At 43.1% G+C, this 15968-nt stretch overlaps 1 protein-coding gene across 1 annotated transcript in view; it reads right to left on the reverse strand.

Annotated features, from left to right (window-relative positions):
• ABCG1 (ATP binding cassette subfamily G member 1) overlaps nucleotides 1–15124 on the reverse strand; it is a 77055-nt gene extending 61931 nt beyond the window's left edge. The window contains exons 1-2 of the mRNA XM_019525362.1: nucleotides 15037–15124; nucleotides 11467–11710 (exon numbers count right to left, since the gene is read on the reverse strand). Coding sequence (XP_019380907.1) covers nucleotides 11467–11710; nucleotides 15037–15078 — 286 coding nt within the window. The 5' untranslated portion in view covers nucleotides 15079–15124. The remainder of the gene's footprint in view (nucleotides 1–11466; nucleotides 11711–15036) is intronic.
• Between the last annotated feature and the right edge of the window lie 844 nt (nucleotides 15125–15968).

Raw genomic sequence — 15968 nt, forward strand, 5'->3', positions numbered from 1 at the left:
TATGACTTAAATACTTTACTTAGCTGAGTTCATTTTCACCATTTCAAATTTATCAATGAAAATCAGGCAAATAGCATTACAAAGCTGTGAGGAGGTCCTGCATAGCAGCAGCAGCATCTTCTTTGGCCTTTTATTTGTATATTTGTACTCCTGCATATTAACAGTACTCAGGATGCAGAAAACAGATATTCATGCTTCTGTTTAGAGTATAAGCATAAATGTAAATGACAGTACACTACAAGTTACCTGATAACATGTTTCTTTTGCTACCCTCCAAACTGCTGCACTGCTACTAATTAAGACACAATTACACTGTATAAGTATACATACTTGCAGTAATACTTTAAAACTCATGACTTAACCCTGCTTCAGATAAGTAATATTGCTTGCCTTGAGGTTTAATATTGCTTGCCTTGGATGTTAAATCAAATGGCAGAACTTCTTGGAGAATGCCTATCTTCTTTCTCTGCCCTCAGATTCTTAATAAAACTCAGATTGGCAATAGCTCAGTCTTGGACATTAGAACCTGTTTTATTATAGTAGAAATTGCCACAGTTCTGTTTTCTATTTCTGACTGGTCATTATTATCTGAAATTTTCAATTTGGGGTTGAAAGTTTCCACACAGAAGGTTTCATTCCATGCCTGCTTAATTCAAAGAGACTTTCCACTGACTTGGGTGGGTGCTGGACTAAGGCACTCATCTCTACTCAAGTTCATACAAAACCACATAAGGCATTTGGGGGATGTTAAAAAAAAAAAAATCTTTACCAGATAGTAAGACTATTTCATTCTTGCAACCCTTTCTGGCAACTCTTCCAAAGCTACTGGGGCTGTTTATTTGCACATTATTATCTACATATTGCAAATGTGTTCACCTAAGGAATTATGAGGCAGGAATAAAACCCACCCCTAACCCCATCCCTAAATGAATCAATTTTCATGCAGTCTTACACAACTGTAATTCTCCTTGTGTGCGGAGGCTCAGTGGCAGCAACCCATGACATTCATTTACCTAACAGAACAAGGGCCATGTTACCAACCAGCCACTAGGCAGGTTTTAACAGCAACTAATTCAAAGGACATTCCTTGCAAAAGTTGGGCCTTTAATAGGCTACAGTTACAGGCAGATCTAGACAGGCTAGTAAGTTGGGCGGATGGGAACCTGATGAAGTTCAACATTGAGAAATGTAAAGTGCTCCACCTTGGGATGAGCAACCCCCAACATACCTACAGACTTGGCGGCACCAAACTGACTAGCACCACAAATGAAAGGGATCTAGGGGTAATAATAGAGCATAGTATGAATATGAGCTGGCAGTGCGATGCTGTAGCCAGTATCGTTTCCTCTAAGCTGTGTGGCGTGCATAGAGGGAACACTGGTAGCCAGTAGGGCAAATAACACTCTGGCATGCATCAATCGATGCATCTTTAGCAAAACCAAAGAGATATTTCTTCCACTTTACTCAGCACTGGTGAGACCATAGCTGGAGTACTGAGTCCAGTTCTGGGCACCACACTTTAACAAGGACATGAACAAGCTTGAGAGAGTCCACAGAAGAGCCACCCATATGATCAGTCTTAAAAGGCAAACCATACGGGGAAAGGTTCAGGGATCTGGGACTCTTCAGCCTGAAGAAAAGAAGGCTGAGAGGGGACCTGGTAGCAGTTTACCGCTACATCAGGGGAGTACATCAAGGGCTCGGTGTGCAACTGTTCACCAGACCACCCGAGGGGAAAATTAGGAGCAATGGCCACAAACTCCCAGAAGATCAATTCAGGCACATTAGGAAAAACTTCTTCAGTCAGGGTGTCCAGACTGTGGAATAAGCTCCCTCCAGAGGTGGTGCAATCACCTACCCTGGCAATCTTCAAAAGGAGACTGGACAGTCACAACTGGGGGTCAGATGACCCCAGCGAGATTTTTCCTGCTTGGTGCAGGGGGCTGGACCCAATGATCTTCTGAGTTCCCTTCTGGCCTGAATCTATGAATATTAAATAAAAGTGTTAGCCCTTTTGATTTTACACATTCATTGCCAATTAACTATGTTGCTTTGCAGGTCATTAGTAATTCAATATCTCAAGGATTTGGAGAAGATTTTGGTCCATTGCTTGCAAAATATCTGTGCTGGACCTTTTCAACCCAAATCATTTAAATGATTTGAACGGGGTGATAGAGATGTCACTCAAAACAGAATTTTGCCCAACTACTTTAAATCCAATATCACAACCTTAAGGTAATATTTTCATATTAAGTATCAGTATACATTTTCGGTATTTTGAAATTCCTCTCTCTTCTTCCTCTTGCTCTAAATGGTAGTCTTTTAAGAGGAGCATGGGATTGAGCAGAGGCCTAATTTTCCAGGGTTCTGACCATCTTTCCCCTTTACTGTAGCAGATGTACTGTAATTGTAAACAACATTTGTTGTTATTCTAAACCAGTAAAGCATCAGTTGGTATGATTCTTATACAAAGGAGGCAGGGTATAGAAACTAGACGGAGAGGCAGATGGTAAATTATACTATAAAGCCTGGGTCTTTGCCATTTATTTTCTCTGCAATAAATACATATTGAATAGTGAATGAGTGGCTAACATACTGTAAATTCTGCAGTCTTCCTGCTGGTAAAACTAAGATGAATTTGCTGAAAGCCTAAAATAACTAAGGGACAACGAAAGACTTGGGAGCAAATAGTAACTCCTTCCAAAACCAAGTAGATTTCTACAACGGGAAGCAAAAATTGAGATTTTTTCTGCAATTTGGGATTTAGCGCTATAACCAGAGCCAGCCTTAGGGGTGGGTGTTATGGGCGACTGCCCAGAGTGCCATGGTAAGGGGGACACCCCACACACCCACATAAGAAGCAGCAGCAGCACCCAGTCCCCACAGTTTAATGGTGCTGCTCCAGGCAGCGGCAAGTAGGCAGGGGTGTGGGGCACAGGCTGGCAGGGAAGTGGAGCTACCCACACTGCCCAGCATGCCCCCCACATCTCTGCTCAAGAGAAGCCAAGCTGGCCAGTGCAGGTGGCTGTACCTCCCCAGTAGACTATGCCCAGCACCCAACCCATTTGCCTCTGCCTGCAGCAGCGCTGCTGACTTGGAAGAGGAGGACACCAGGCGCTACTTACTTACCATGAATAGTCCCACAGAGACTATTTGGCTACATGGCTAATTCATGGCTAATTCTATAGCATGCTACAGAGATTTAACCAGTTACTGAAATAACATTCTCTTAGAGGTCTCATCTCTCCTTATGGCTGAGCTCATGGTAGTTCAATTTCTGTGCTTTTTTACCAGTCATCTTGTTTTGTGGGGGAAGTGGGTGGGAGGGGGGTAGATGAACCAGAGAGCCAATTGAAAACAGCACCCTTTTCAAGAATGTTGTAATTGTTTCCCTGCAGTTTAAAACAAAAATGTGTAGCATGTCAGGGGAGGGTCATCTATTCTTCCTACTTCTCTCCCTCCCTTTCTACACTTTGTCATTTAAAGAGGAAAAAAGTGAGAAGATAAGACAGAAGAAAACAGAAGGTAAAAAAGTTGTGTTTTTAATGAAATAGAGTTTTGAAAATTACCTTTGGGGGGGAGGGGGGAATCTTGCTGAAAAGTCAGTCAATTTTAGTAAGCCATTTTTATTTCATTAAAGGCAAATTACAGATGCTCATTTATACCAGAGAGATGCATTGTGCCTTTAAGCGCAACTAAAACAAGGACTGGTACCTATGCAAGTGAAGGGAGAATAATCAGACCTGTAGCACCACTTATACCTAGATCCAGGCTGGAAAGCCCATTAGTTAAAAATAAATAAATAAATAAGATTGACACACCCCCTACTCTGTTGGACAGCACAAATTATCATTAGCATGTTATGAACTCTGGGCTAGATTGTAATCATCAGTATTTCTACTCATGCATAACAAAAGCCTCATATCAGCTTTTTCGGTTTCTGTATTGCACTTTGGAAGCAACACAGCCCAGCATGGCAATTTTCTGCCCCCTTCTACCATTGCACTGCTGCGACTATAGGCAACATCATCCTACATGCCTGTATTAGACAAAAATAAGATAGCTTGTTTTCAACATGAACAGTGCTGTTCAAGGTTCCAGGATGTGGCACACTGACTTGAGGCCTGAAGTTATTTTCATCCAAATGCAGTATAAGATTATTATTTGGTGTAATTTTGGGCATGGAAATAATGTGCTAGCTACAGATAAGTCAGATACGAAGTACTGAAGTTGTGGCTAATGAATTCAAGTTTTGCCTCAAAGACATTACATTCTGATTTTCACCACCAGCTTTATCTGTAATGCTCTCATTTTAAACCTAAAACGAACAGTCTCTTAGGCAAAAATATTGTATTTTGTTGGGATTGTCCTTTGAAGTTCTGTTTTGGATTACCATGAAAATGCTAATTTTTTCCAAGTTAAAATCAAATATTAGGGAAGGGGGTTGTTGTTCTTTTTTAATAGACTGGAAAGTATGCTTCAGTTTAGAGAGACAATTCCAATCAGCATGACCTGCATACTAGAGTCTACCATGCTGCCCAAGTGTAGGGGGGCTGGACCCGATGATCTGTAAGGTCCCTTCCAGCCCCTAACATCCATGAAACTATGTTTACTTCTGTTGGTTGAACAGCGCCTTGTTTTACAAGCAGTTCCTCTTTAGGTCAGCCCACTTGCTGGAAAGAAAACTCCAAGGTTGCACCCTTCCATCTTCCTAATTCAATCAAATTCAATGAACATAAGTGTTTTGCCTCAGTAAAAGCAGCAAGGGTAGCTCCTAGGCTCTCCAGAAGTCACATTTCAAAACTGTCCTATTAATGCAATGTTCAATCATACCAACTAATAAAAAATGTTTACTCTTGAGCCAATTTTTGTGCTGGACTTTCTTCATGGGGCCCTCCTCTGGACCCTCTCAGTGCTATATACATACATACACACACACACTACGTGTTTCTTGAAAAGGGTATGTCTCTCTCTCTATATCTATATATAGTGTGTGTGTTTCAAGACAGAATTTGACTCACAGCGTACAGAAGGTACTTTTTGAAAAGAGTGTGCATGCTCCAGTTTGGGATTGAAGACAACAATTTACTGTGGAACAGCATTGTCTTCTTTGTGTGTATACACACACACACACACTCTCTCTCTCTCTCTCTCTCTCTCTCTCTCTCTCACTCTCTCTCTCTCTCTCTGTGTGTGTGTTTCTTGAAAAGGGTCTCTCTCTTTTTCTCTCTAGATAGATAGATAGATAGATAGATAGACATATGCATACCTGTATGCCGATATATAATTTGAAAAACCAGCACCTCTATAGTCTCAAAGAAAGACTACCAACCGTAAGCAAAATTTCAAAATGTCTTTCAAAGAACTAATTTTTTTATAGTTTCATAGTGCTTAGGGTTAGAAGGGACCTAAACAGATCATCAGGTCTGATCCCCTGCCCTGGGCAAGAATGAGTGCTGGGGTCATAACACCCCAGCCAGATATCTATCCAACCTCCTCTTAAAGACCCCCAAGGTAGGGGAGAGCACCACCTCCCTTGGGAGTTGATTCCAGAGCCTGGCAGCCTTAACTGTAAAGTAATGTCTCCTGCTGTCCAGCCTGAACCTTATCTCTAACAATTTGTGGCCGTTATTCCTAGTAACCCTGGGTGATGCCCAGGGGAACAAAGTCTCACCCAATTTCTGGTGGTCCCCCCTGGTGAGTTTGTATATGGCCACCAGATCTCCTCTCAGCCTTCTCCTGTGGAGGCTGAATAGATTCAGGACCTTTAGCCTCTCCTCATAGGGCCTGTCCTGCTGCCCCTTGACCATGCGAGTGGCCCTCCTCTGGACCCTCTCAATGCTAGCCACATCCCTCTTGAAGTGCAGCGCCCAGAACTGGACACAGTACTTCAGCTGCAGCCTGACCAATGATTATGGTTATTCATGTGGGACTGCCATGCTTGGCTTGTAATTTAAGCAGGAACAACAGGAAAATTTTGACATTTGCTATTTTAAGACACTGAGCAGAAGTTATTTTAAGAGCAAAATGGTTAAATTACCTGCATGAATTAAAAAAAAACACCCCAGAAAAGTCCCCGAATTACAGGCCAAATCTAACTCACCTTCCTCACAGAGACTCAGTGACTAAATCTCATTATACCAGATTCTGCCATGCTTAGCCATGTTAAGTAATAACTTCTCTCAGTAAGGCTGTTCATGGAATAAGGTAAGTAGCCCTATTAATTTCAGTGGAATAAGATCATACTTAACATGAGTAATAGTGATGGAAACTGGGCCACAGCACTGAGCATGAGCTATCCCTGCATCTGCTACTGTAAGAAGGAAAAAAAATGCAAAAGGATGAAGAAGGAATTATTTTTAGGACCACCTTATGAAATGCAAGAGCACTGCAGTAAGTGATTTCTCCATGTATTTTCACTATCTTTGCCCAGTTTAACTGATAGAAAATGCACTGCATGCCTCTTATGGATGTTACCTAAAGTTCAGACTTTAACTTAAAATGTACAGTTTGTTATTTTATTTTAGTGTGATTGGGTCTTGTTGAGATCAAGGTGGTAAAAAATGCATAGCCATAAAGTTCACTTACTAGTACTAAAGTCACTCTCTACCAGTTATCCATTTGTTAGAACAAATACATCAACTGATTTGCATATGCTTTGCTCTCCAAAGTATACAAACCCTCAACAATACCACCTGTCTGTTCTAAAGGAAAGGGGGAAAACATATCCCCTAGCTAGGGTTTTGGTCCTTTCGGTTCTGTATCTTTTTTCTCTCATCTTAGCAACAGTACATAGAGCAGCCAATCAAGATTCACTTCCTCTAGCTTGAGCATCACAGTCTGAGGTTACTATAGTGCATTGACCGACAGTAACCGCAAGAGGAAAAGAGAAGCAGCTCATGCGGCACCTCTACTGCAGTGCACCTGCTGGGATGAGGACAGGCTTTTTCCAACTCCTCTAGGAGGGATTAGCAAATAATTTAGGGCAAATCCTATTTTTGATCATTTAGATATGAAAATGTCTTGAAGAAGGTGAAATCTTTGTGGGGTGGGGGATGGAGCTTACACAAACAAACCCAAACACAACAAAATGTTTTGTTCCAATAAATACATCTGGAAGAATCTGTAGCAGTACATCAGGAAAGGATTAGAGAAACCCAGCCCATTTCAATCTGTTTTGGCATTCTGACAGTTGGTTAAGTTTCCATCTTCTTATTTAAAGAATTACATTTTCATCTTCTAGCTGAAAGGTAGGCATCTACAAGCTGTAATGACATCATCTCAGACTGGGAAGAGCATTTTGTTTTTAATGAATAAGCATCAGCCTGCCCAAAATTCTGCATTTACTTCAGGCACCCTGGGCCAAATTTAATTAAGCTGGCCCCTTGTCTAGAAGGTGCTCACATATGCAGGAAGAGGGATTTCTGTCTTGCTTGATCTCAAGATTATCAAGCAGTCTACAGTCTTGCAAGAATAGCAAATTAATCTTTTTATTTTACAGGGATTAAAATAAAAACAAGTTGCATTTCATGTACAGCATGGATTTCTTTATTGCCATTAAATCAACTCAATAAAAATGAAGTATTTAGAAAGATTACATTTTGACTGGCCGCAATTAATTTCTTAAGAGGTTACTAAAGATCAAACTCTACCAGAACCTGAATTCTAACTTGGTACAAATGGTTTGTTACAGTACCCAAAACAATGATGTAGAAAGGTTTACAAGTGAAATGTTGCCCAATTACCCACAAATACTGACAAAATATTGAAAAAAATAAAAACCAATTTGCCATTGTGCTCTGAGAGGCAGGTTGACAGTATTTTCTTTATGGATGTACTCATAGGAATGGCATTTCCATGAGCTCCTAAGTTATAGCAAAGGCATCTAGAAACATATGGATGGTTGGCTCTTCTAGTACAAATACAGATACAAATTGGATATGGCCATAGGGCGATTCAAGCCTCTTGCTACAGCTCCAGAGGCCCAAGTCCAAGTGTCACTCTAGACTAGACTCTGGCTGAAGGCTGCCCCAAATCAATGCAGTTATAAACAATACCTAGTCATTCAGACCTAAAAGTCACTCCCTCATATGCTGTTGCCTAGGAAAACTGGTGTGGCTTCACCACACCAACTTGATGGGCTGTTTGGTTCAGATACATCTTTGAATTCTTCAACACAGAGTAAAGGCATGCAAGTTTTCTGCATCCTTTTTGTGGATGTTTTGAGATCCACTGCCCACATGCCCCTGTGATGAGCACAGGTTCATTGGGCAGGGTCATACAAGCAGAGGATCATGGCTCTGTCCTAGCTCTGGCCCTGCGCTGTCACCACCACAAGATCCTGGCCCAGGCCCCAGATGCAGCTCCCCACCCAGCTGTGTGCCCTGCAAGTGCCGCTTGGGCCAGTCTCCATGAAGACCCTGGGAGCACGAGGCCATGATGGCCCTGTACTGTCATAGCCCCACTGCTCCTGGGATGTTCATGGAAACTGGCCGGAGCAGCACAGGCAGGGGCTGTTGGGAAATGGAGTCCAGCCAACAGCCAGACCCCTGGTCTAGAACAAGGATGGCATAGGCAGCTTTTCTGTGGCAGACAGCAAATTGGGGGGTACATCCAGCACAGCAGCAAACAGAGCAGAAAGCAAACCAGCAGAGCATGCAAGGAGCATGGGTAGGAAGCAGAAAGCAGAGCAAAAAAACCCCAAAAAACTCACACAGAGGAAGTGGATCCAAATGCCACTCAGGGAAGGTGCAAGGCTAATTTGTGGCACACCTGCCTAAAATGCTGGCCCCCCACTAGTCTAGAAGGTTTTAATGCTCTGGCTGATACCTAACTAGCAGAATAAACTTTGACACCATTGGCAGCTGGAATAGTTTACAGTTCTTCTGAGGCTGCTCCAAGTTATACCAGGGAAGGAATCTGTCCAGCAACTGGTCTATGCATACGTCTATGTGTTTACAAGATGGGGGCCTATGTTCTAATGTTTCCTCAAACCAAGCATTTCTAGGTAATTAAAACGTGGTCCATTACCCAGTTTGTTGTAACAGTTAAGTAGACTTCTCAGAAACTAGCAGTAGATATTGTTAAGCAATTAAGGGAAAGCTTTAAAAAATGGATGTAGTCAGAGATGTGTAGATTAAGTCAAAATATAAATAAAATGTCAGTGACAGCTTTTTGGAAACAATGAAAAGGACACACCCGTGCCAATTTTTGCTACTAGAAACCATTCCTTGAAGAGTAATTACTTCTTTTAAGTACATGAAGCTCTCCCTAAGAACTTAATATTTTCTCCTGGGCATATTGACTTTCATAAGGATTTCCTCCTGGGAATCTATAACTCTACTTGCTCTTCCCCTCCAGAGAGACTGCTAATATGAAAACTACCAAACTGCTCTAGAAAATGCAGCACAGTTCTTCCTCCTCTGCCTTGTGTATCCCTGTACAAAATAAATGCAGAATAGATGGACAGTGGTACTGGATTTAATTGCATATTACACCCACATCTAAGATTAAAAGGCCTTAACAATAAAAAGCTATACAGAGTTAGGTCCATTATGACTCAATTTCTCTCAATCCATGAAATGGGTTTAATATATTTACCTACCACCAAAGATTATGATTGGGACTCAATAAGCTGTTTTTGTTTGTTTGCTGGTTTGTTTTGAGTTGTTTGTTCTTTTTCTTGGGAGGGGGCAGGGTTAAGCAATACTTTGATTAAGCAAAGCAACGTATGGATATTGATTTAAGGTAAAATCCTGGTGCCATTTACTTATGTAGAGTAAACAAAGTTACTCATACAAGTAAGTATTTACAAAATTGTACCTAAAAAACGAGAATCCTCACAGACTTCCATAGGGTTCTGAGGTTAAGTTCTTAGGAAATGTAAATGCTGCAACACTATCCACTTCCCACTACTATTTCTAAAGTTTTTGCAAATACTATTTCCTCCCAAAGGAGCCCCACCAAATTGATGGTGTTTTTACTAGATAATTGCCAACAACTAAAAAAAACCATCTAAAAATCAGGGGGGAACAAAGAGAATTAGCTATACATTACTATCATTTTTATCCGTTTTGTTCCATTTCACTGCCTCCCATATCCTAAAAAAATTAGGAAGACTTTTAACAATAGAAAATCATGCCTGCTATGACAATACTTTTGAGCCAAATTCTCACTGGATTAACAAGAATACAAGATATTCAGATGCAATGTTTACATTCTATAGTTCACTAGAAAACAATATTCCTGAAGCAATATAGCGTACCATTCAATTGTGTTGGGACCCAGCTCTATAGCCACTCCTCATTCAAGACTTGTCTGGAGGTAAATGGGTGTGTCACAGGGAGGGTGTTCCCATTATTGGGCCACATTAAAATTATTGGTACAATGGATTTAAAGAAATGGGAGTTACAGATACTCAATATGGACTTCACACAGAGTTATGGGTACTTGGTACTTCAGAAAAAGAATCCTATATCAGATGGAATCTTTGCCTCACTGAAGTCATGGGAGTCTCGCTGTTCACTTGATCAGAGCCACGAGCCTGTTAAGGCCTGCCTGCCTGGCTGAGTCAGTGGGATTTGTGACTTTCCGTCTTCACTTTGGGCACAGAAGTCTCTTGTTCAGTGGCAGAGGCAGACTGATTCACAGAGTGTGTCAGGAGATTTACTCTGTGTTCCCAGCACTGCTATAGATTCATTATTTGACCTTGGATCAAAAGTGCCAAGTATTATTGTTTTGGCTACTTCCAGGGAGTGCTTGTTTTGTACCAAAGTGAAAATCCCTTATTTTAAGTCTGTTTATATCTATCATTACAGCTAAACTTCTTCAGATACTAGAACTGATTTGTTAGGCTTACAACAGTTCAAAATGGGACTGTTATGTGGGTAGCCCTAGGAGAGATGGTACATCTGCAGGCACAATCCTGTCCCTGCTCAGCAAGAGAGCTGTAGGAGGAATGCTGCAATATCTTTGGATGGGAAAGCCTGTACTCCCCCCTATGCCAGGGAGTAGAGAAGTTCTTCCCTGCCCAACTTTGAGGCAATCTGCACACTCAGCCACAGTATGGGGAAGCCATGTCTCTGCTCCCTCCAAATCAGGATAGCTATTGTGCCTGGTCCATCAACAGAAGGAAAGAAGACAGTAGTGAGAAAGGTTCCTTGAGTCTTCCAATCTCTACCTGCCCATGTTAAAGTTAAGCACAACTATAAATTAACAACGACTGCAGACCACACTAGTATAAAGAGATCTATTTCCATGCTCTTAGGGATTTCTTCTACCCAACAGAAAACTTCAAAACTCAATTCAAGTTAGGCTGAGTGCCCCAGCCAACAAGACACAGGATGCACCTTAGTGTATTCCTTTGCTTTACTGCATACAGAAAGCTATCGCCATGTAACCCCCAGAGCTGGGGATATAAACAACTATCTTATATTTTAAATAGAGGGACATAAAGCTTCTCCTCACCCTTCTTCCTCCACCACGGTCCTTCTTGGATAGAGTACGACAGTTCCTTAAACACAATGTTCACAGCTGGTCTCCGCGGTAAGTAAGAGAAACGATGGGCTTCAGTCAGCATGTTGTCCACCTTTTTTATGTGCCCATTCAGGAGCCGCGCCTCTTGGCTATCCATGGCATTGGAGACCACCTCATCCACTGAAACGCACACTGACTTTGGCTCCATCACAGCAGAGGCAGAGTTGCTGGCATTCTAGAAAGCAGAAGGAAGAAACAGAAACAACTTTGACAAACTCTTCTTTGGAAACACATTTCACACTGTTTGCCCAAAGGAATTTTAAAATATTAATCCAGCACACTAGAACATAAAGAGAAATTCCCTGTGGTCCATGTCCTGCCTGTCTCTAGACAGGTATGTGAGGAGGGAGTATAGTGTAGTAGTGAAAAGAGGCCAGATTTCCCCACTTCTTTGCTACCTTTTGCTGCAACCACAAGACTCTTCTTCTGGCACCAGTTTGCCCATTGCCTATTCTTTAAGGCCACAAACAATACACTAAGACCTTAATGTTGCACTCAACTTCACAACAAACAAACACAACTTTCACTAAGTAATATGGAAATAAAAAATTTGTGTAAGTCAAAATGTCATTGCATAATTGCCTACTTAAAAGAGCATTATTTCTAAGTTTACAAATTTCTGGTGGTACTTCTGGGGAAGCACACACAACCGAGAATCCCACATCTGCCTATATAGCAGTCTATCAGGCAGAGAGAATACTTCCCACACAAAATTTGTCCTCTATCCTTCTGAGACAAGGCTCAAATGAAGATTGGCCTTGAGCAAAGAGGGATGTGTTCCATGCATTATATAAACGTGTAAAACAATTGGTCTAGATCTTGTTCTCCAACAAGGGTATTATAGGAAAGATGGTCACAGCTGCACTTCCACAATACACTGTCTATACAACCAGGTTCTACAAAGCTAATTTCAAGAAGAGGAAAGAGCAAACCGTTGACTACTCATTGACATTTTTCACTGTCGCTCAGAATGATACAGAGAGGCTCACACAGAATTGGGGCAATTTGCATTCATGTGACCTGAATGAGCAACAACCAGTGACATCAATGGGAACTGTAGGAGACCTCATGAAACTCCTCCCTCTCTCTCCCAATTACAATTAAGCAGAATTTTGGAAGGTTCAGAGGATCCCAATATCTAGCTACAAATACACAGCAAATTCCCCAGCACAGTTTCCATCCACATTCTAACTTTTGTTAATGTTACCCTGATTTGAAAAACATGTCTATGTTTGGCTAGGAGTGCATATCGGGATTTTCAAGGTATCTACATTGGCCCATCAACCTCAACGACTGTGAAAATATGAGCATAAGAGGGATGGCACCATACCAGTGTTCAAAGCAGTGATTCACTGCTCACTGAGAAGACGACCTCAAACAAAATGCTGTGGGTCATGCCACCATTTCCTCCACCCCCTCTTTCCTCCCTAGTACAGAAGTCACACTGCTTTCTTTTTTTTTCTCTGTCATGTTTTGGTGCTTTTCCCATTCATATTGAATGAATGGTGCTGTTCATTACCAGTCACCTGTGAGGAACCTTGATGAAGCAGTTTATAGATAAAGTCCAACCACCACCAGCTACTCATTCATTAGCTAATTTATTCAAGTTAAGAACATACAATCTGCAGTTTTGGAGATAATTCATTTCAGATTACCAAATGTCCTGCAGGGAGTGCTTTACTTATGCTCTCAATTAAGTAACAAGTTCAGGTATCCAAGAAAAACTTAACTGCTTAAACTGTATGACAATAACAACGTGCCATTTGAGCACGGTTATATGAAAGACCTCATAACTAAACTTATTAACTTGACTGTGCTTCCTTATTTAGCACAAAAATAAAAAGGAAACAGCATACCAACAACAGGCATTTCTATAAGTATCTTCCGGACATACCTTTTCACATGATCTATCTTTTTCAAGAGACTTGTTTTGAGTACCCACCGTGACACCCTTTTAAAAGGGGCTTGGATTACAAAAAGGGACAAACACTGCGATTCTCAAACTAACCATTCCTCCTCCTGCCCCCCTTAATCACTCCAAAAATTTTAGGCCCACCTCTTCTCCGGACACCTAAATCAGCTTATGAGCTGATACCCAGTATACGAAAATTCAAAAGCAAGTTGGGATATTTAATTATCCTTGAAGATGGCTGTGCATAGAGTTGGCTAATTGCAGGCATCATGCTCTCACATCTTCTAGGGGCTACTTTCTGTGAGCAAAGACCACTCATCTGAGTAAGGATTTGCAAGACTTTGAGCTGCAGAGCTATTTCAAATTTCCAAGAGAAATGGGCCTGATTGTCTTGGGGTCCAATGGCAGCAAATTCAAATGAGCCCTATATAAATCCATCATTTTGCATTAAGAAAGGACTGTGACTAAACTGAAATGTATTTGAACACCCACTGATGAAAGTAAGCAAGATAGGACATACACTTCAATTTGTGCCTATATGGCACAGCTATAGAGACCAAATATTCTCAAAGATTCTACTTACACCTTTCATCGCTTACTTTCACACTGGTTACTTCCCAGTGTCTCTTCTGAGGTTTTAATAGCTTGGTGTTGTACAAACAAGCAGAGCAAACACATTCCCGTTCAAAGCAGGAAAAAAAGATTACTGTCTCTCTCCTCCCAACCAACTTCATCCAAAACACCTCTCTTTTGTTCCGTTCTTTCATACTTACACCAAACGCTTTATATAATGAGCTGGAGAGGTTATATGTTCCTCGGCAAATCTGTTTTGAAGTCACAGGATGCAGTTGTGGGGAACAGAGCATGCTCAGAAAAAACCCGTCTAATCCCCTCTTATTAGCTCAAGGCAAGAGGTAACTATCGGTCAACCCCAGCTATGTGCAGCTGACTTCAAATCAGGGATGCTATGTATGAGCATAAAAAACCCCAACGCACCCACGACTCCAAGACAGCCTTTACTTGTGAAATGGCAACAACCAGGCTGCAAAGAATCACACCCCTCCCCCTAGAAACAGACACACACACACACACACACACACCTGCCCCCCCCGTAAATTGTTTATACCAATCCAAACCACAATGCACACTTGTGTGCTGAAGATGTGCTTTAAACACAAACCAAAAACCACAGCTACCCAGCTGCTTAAGACACACACACACACGTGTTTGCACACACCCAGGCACAGACACACGCACGCGTGTTCACACACATGCACATGCACACAGACGCATGTGCACAAGCGCCCGTGCACACACATGCAGACACACGTAGACATGAGTACATACACAGACGTACTCGCGTGCAAGACGCGCACACACAGGCAGACACGCTTAGACGCGCGTGCACACATGCATGCACACACCCACGCATACACGCATAGACATGCTCCGAGACACACGTGCACCCAGGCACACGCATGTACACACGCAGACACACACCCCCGTACAGGTGCGCGCGCGGACACACACGCACATATGCGGGCACGCACGCGCACATGCAGCCGCCCCCCGGCCCGGCCTCGCCTCACCAGCGCGCTGCCCAGGGAGAGCGCGGCCGCCAGACACGCCATGTGCCCGGGGCGGTGCAGCCAAGGAGCCGGCGGAAGACCAGGCGCCGCTCAGGGCTCCAGCCGCTCGCTTGCCTGGCCGGCGCCGCCCGCACCCCGCCTGATTGGCTGGGCGGCGGCGGGAGGCGGGCCTCGCCTCTCCGCTCAACGTGCACTTGTTTTCCTCCCGCCCCCAGGCCCCGCTGCTGCCCGCCCGGAGCCAGGCAGCTCCCCTCTCCCGCCTCCTCACCTGGGTTCAGGCCTGTCCCGCTCCCCTGCGCCTTTCCAGATCGTGCCTCTCGAGCCGGGCGGCAGATGCAGCCCCTCCCGAGGAGCCTGGAGCTGAACTAGCCCTTGGCTGCTTCTGGTGCTGGCCCTGGGTCTGGCAGGGAAGCAGCTGGTGTCAGCCGGAAAGGTTCAGCCCCTGCCCAGCTCTGGGGCAGTCAAAGCCTCCGGCTGCCGAAGTCGCTGCGGGGCTCCTCCTTTGTTGTTGTTTTCCTCAGGCTTAAAAGCTTCCGCGTAAAATGAGCCGGAGAGCAAGTGCAGTGCAGGCAGGGCTGTGAAGCCTAAGGGCCTTTCTTTTACCACTCAGTTATAACACCTGAGATACGCCGCATTGCTCTGCCGGTGCCACCAGCCAAACAGGAGATGGGCATAACCACCTTTGTGTGCACACCACAAAAGGCTCATAAGAACTTGCCCTTTACTGAGTCAGACCATAGGTCCTTCTTGCCTGTCACACGGGCAGAGCAGGGATGCTGAAAGGGAGAGTGAATTGGGTATGACCGGGGGTTGGTTGTAGCTGTGTTGGTCTAAGGACAAGGTTCTTTGGGTAAACCTGATATCTTTTATTAGACCTACTCAAATAGGTGGAAAAATTCTTTGCAAGCTTTCGGGTACAAACACCCTTTGTC

The sequence above is a fragment of the Gavialis gangeticus genome, unplaced genomic scaffold, assembly GCF_001723915.1.
Source record: "Gavialis gangeticus isolate Ggan-Ray unplaced genomic scaffold, GavGan_comp1, whole genome shotgun sequence".
Lineage (NCBI taxonomy): Eukaryota > Metazoa > Chordata > Crocodylia > Gavialidae > Gavialis > Gavialis gangeticus.